Source organism: Triticum urartu, chromosome 3A, assembly GCF_056163025.1.
Source record: "Triticum urartu cultivar PI428250 chromosome 3A, HENAU_Tu73, whole genome shotgun sequence".
Lineage (NCBI taxonomy): Eukaryota > Viridiplantae > Streptophyta > Magnoliopsida > Poales > Poaceae > Triticum > Triticum urartu.
In genome coordinates, this window is record NC_141875.1 from 513,935,355 (window position 1) to 513,939,283 (window position 3,929).

Genomic DNA, 3,929 nt, shown 5'->3' on the forward strand with positions numbered 1-3,929 from the left:
CTATGCCTTTTTTAGTTGCACAAAGAGAGATGTTCATACCATATCAAAATGACAGTCAAATATGGCTCAAGCAACGAGTTTGACATGCCCTGCTAGAACACATATGCCATTAACTCTAGAAAGCATACCAGGAAAAATTATATATTAATTCAAACCTTGCTTTTTGACCACAGTTCTCACTGAAATACATCTACCTACTGTTCGAGAAGTTTATGCAATACTATCAAAATTGTAACAGATAGGTTCATCTGTATTGAATGTCATGAAATTGGCACATAGAAATGAATGCTCCGGTGGACAGGATAGGATGTACACGTACAAGCAAAACTGTAAATACACCATGTATGTAATTTATTGTCATAAACTGTGGCCCAAACATAAAGCACATACACAGAAAATACCAGTCGAATAAACTGGGAACTACTTTGGGCAGAGCACAATTCAAGCCATAAAGGCATCATATCTAGCAAGCATCCACTCAATATATCAGTATAGATAACGGTCGGAAGTAAATTAATGCCTTCATGGGGATCCAAAACCAGAAGAGGCTCTAGATAAAAACTGATAGGACACTGCGACTAATGAACACAGATAAAAAGAACTTCGAGCGTATATGAAGGTAACAATCAAATGTCGTCTAATTCTTGATAGAACTCCCAATACACTCAGCTCTATGCAGGTATGCCCAGTAAAACGTCAATGCTTGCAGACCCAGAATCAATCTTAAATACCAGGGTGGTCAACTAATAACTAAGCACACAAACATGATTGATATTGTTAGAAGGCCACACACTCGCCTGATATTACTCCCCATTTGATCCAAGCATAAATAACATCGCATAACACAAATATTCACCTCAAATTAACCAAATCAGACTTCTCAGGTTTCAGCAATTGCAAGAACAGCATTTCATTACATCTTATTTAACACATATCGCACAACATGTGAGAACAAAATACTCCGGTCTGACTACAACAGTACGGGAAACAAACCGAATGGAGATTCCTTCTCCCTGACCGAAACCCTGCAGACGGCTCGGAGTCTCGACATCCACCGGAGGCGACGCTCACAGGAACTTCCTGTACGGCCGGCCGGCGTCCTCGTCCTGCATATGCTGCATCCATTCCAACCACACACGCCCAGATTTGTTTTAGGGTTCGGGGAACAGAGAACGAGATGCGGGCAGAGATGGGTCTGGATCTTACGAATTCGCGAACGATGCCCTTGTAGACGAGGATGGGGACGGCGAGGCCGAAGAGGCCGATGACGGCGAGGCTGCGGCGGGTAAAGCGGAAGTTGAGCTCGAGGTTCTCCCGGCCGGCGTTCCACTCCTCGATCCAGCGGTTCTTGTTCACCTCCATGCCGCCACCCATCTTCTAGTCTCCTCTCCTTGATCCGCCGCCTCCTGCTTCCTCTCCGCTCTCAGAATGTGCCGATGGGCTCGCCGAAGATTTGGTCTGGTTTTGGTTCGTGGTGAGACGGGCAGACGGCCGCTCACTTCTGTGCCGATTTAGGCAGACTAGAAAACCGTGACCGCAGCACGAAAGCGTACTTACTTAGTGCCAACATAAATGTTTTTTTTTCACGATTACACAAAGTTTGTGTATCTTTCACTGATATAGGAGAAGAAGTTGAAGTGAGAACATAAATGTGATACAAGCTGATTTTTTTTCACAAATACACAAAGTTTATGTTCCTGACTGATGTTAGAGTGACGGCGGGCAGACGGGGGCTAACGGCTGACGAAAATAAATCCGGCTGATCTCGAGGTAGGGGATTCCAAGCTAAGCGTCTAAGCATAATGATACCAAGGACACGGTTTTTATCTAGGTTCGGGCTCTCTGAGAAGATAATACCGTACGTCCTGCTTGTGTTTATGGTGTCGAAGTAAGTATAAAGTGCAAGTGTCAACCCAAAGAATGTAATTTGTCATCTACAAGCCTAGCCCCTTGGTTATAACCAGAGGTGCTAGGGTTACAACACCTAGTCGGCTATATATGAGGAAACTGAATCTTTCACAAAATTAGGCTTCTTGGCGTGCACGTAAGTCTTCTAGATCCTACTGTTTATGCGTCATGTGCCGCTTGATGTGGCCCATTTCAAAACCTACAAGGGGATCCTTGGCCCGTTCCATCAAGAAGGGAGGACTAATTCTAGTTCTCAACCAAGTCTTAATAGATAGCTAGGCGACGAAGCAAGTCTACAACATGTTTCTTAGTGAGAGCAAAAACATCTCTTGTGAAGATCCGCCCCCACGAATGGGCCTGAAGAAGGAGTTGAACCACCGCTCATGGAGATATACCGCCATCCATGATGGAGATGTAGCTTCGCCGCCGCCCATTAAGAAGACGAGCAGGGAGCTCTGTCGCCACCCGAGAAGATCTGGTGACGCCCATGGAGGAGACGAGCAGGAAGCTCTGCCGCTGTCCTCGTCCTCATCCATCGCCCCCATCCCACCTCCCAAGAGCTCTGTCGCTGCTCTAGCGCATGAACGTCTATCGTGCTCGTGAGAAGTTTAGCCTGCACTTGCCTCCCTTCGGATACTGCTCGATCGTAGGCCATACTTGTGATAGTGAGAATGAGAGAGATAAAACTTGCAACTCAATTCAATAGTGTGGTCATCAAACGCAAACATGAGAAATAGTTGTTCCTCTCGGTTCCCAACTATGCAATACATGGACATTCAAATAAAATATTTATATATACCTGATATTAAAAGAAATATTGTTTCTCTACTTTTTTTGTTTCTGGAGGGACCAAGATATTTTTTCGTCAGTCGTAGGACTAACATTTTCCGTTCTCCCCAAATCCTCTCGCTCGGGTTTGATTTTTCGTCTTTTCGTCCGGTGAAAAATAAAAAAAAAGTGGCTCACAAGGGAATCAAACCCGCAACCAACAGCAGCAAGCCCCGTGCTGCTAGCCAATGGGAACGGCTGACTTAAGCCTAGCCTATGCATATGATACTAGTGTATGATATTATCTTCATAGTGTATAGTATCATAGAGTAATATCATAGATTATCTTATTTATAGCCATGCATGACACAAAGTAGCGTAGTATTTAATATTGTATGTTATTTACCTATGTTACTCTAACCCTTTCTCTATTTTTTAATTATTTGCCATATCAACGTGTTTGCTATTCCCAAGTGCACGATACTAGCTAAGATACCCCCACTATGGCTAGGCTTAGTGCAAGTCTTGCAGCGTAACAAAACATAAAAACAGCTACTCCCATGAGTTAACCACCCATCTAGCCACTGTAATTCTTCAATTTGTTGTCTAAAAATTGCAGCTCAGTTTATATAAACTATAGGCAGCGAAAGTTGTAAACTTTTCTGAATTTTGAATGTGTTTTTCTTTTTCAGAAAAGTAAATACTTTTGTAAAAACGAACATTTTCAAAGTACGTTAACAAAAACTTAATGACTCAAACATTTTTTGGGAATCTCAAACATGTTTTGCAAAAAGGGAAATTTTTGAAAATGAAAACATTTTTTCAACCTATGAACAACTATTTGAAAATGTGATCATTTTTTTAACAAGAAAAAAATTGAAAAATGCGAATATGCTCTAAAATTATGAAAAAAATTCAAAACACTAACATTTTATGAAATCCCCCTAATTTTTTTTGAATTTTCAAAAAAATAAGGAAAGATGAGTATTTTCGAATTTGTGATTTTTTTAACAGAAACATTTTTTTTGAAAATGACTAACATTTTTCGAAATTATGAATAATTTTTCAAAACACAAGAAATTGTGAAATGCCCCGAACATTTTGTGAAGTTGTGAACAAATTTTGAAAACATGATTTTTTTTAATTTATGACTTTTTTTGAAACAAAACAGATAGTTCATGGAAGGCAATGCATTGGGTATTATTGCCCTTCAGTAGTTATAGTACATACATGCTGAATGTCAAAACATTAGT

At 41.0% G+C, this 3,929-nt stretch overlaps 1 protein-coding gene across 1 annotated transcript; it reads right to left on the reverse strand.

Annotated features, from left to right (window-relative positions):
• Window positions 1-840: 840 nt before the first annotated feature.
• LOC147980326 (neuronal acetylcholine receptor subunit alpha-5) lies at window positions 841-1,516 on the reverse strand. Its single transcript, XM_087547519.1, has 2 exons — window positions 1,207-1,516; window positions 841-1,115 (listed from the first exon to the last, which is right to left on the reverse strand). Exons 1-2 carry the CDS (start codon window positions 1,372-1,374, stop codon window positions 1,068-1,070), a joined length of 216 nt encoding a protein of 71 aa, XP_087403645.1. The 5' UTR covers window positions 1,375-1,516; the 3' UTR covers window positions 841-1,067.
• Window positions 1,517-3,929: the final 2,413 nt, after the last annotated feature.

Bases quoted from the DNA above. Each gene is read 5' to 3' on its own strand.
- LOC147980326 (XM_087547519.1), bottom strand. From the start codon at position 1,374: ATGGGTGGCGGCATGGAGGTGAACAAGAACCGCTGGATCGAGGAGTGG. The intron at 1,116-1,206 runs GTAAGATCCAGA...GAATGGATGCAG, and splicing joins AGGGCATCGTTCGCGAATTC to CATATGCAGGACGAGGACGC.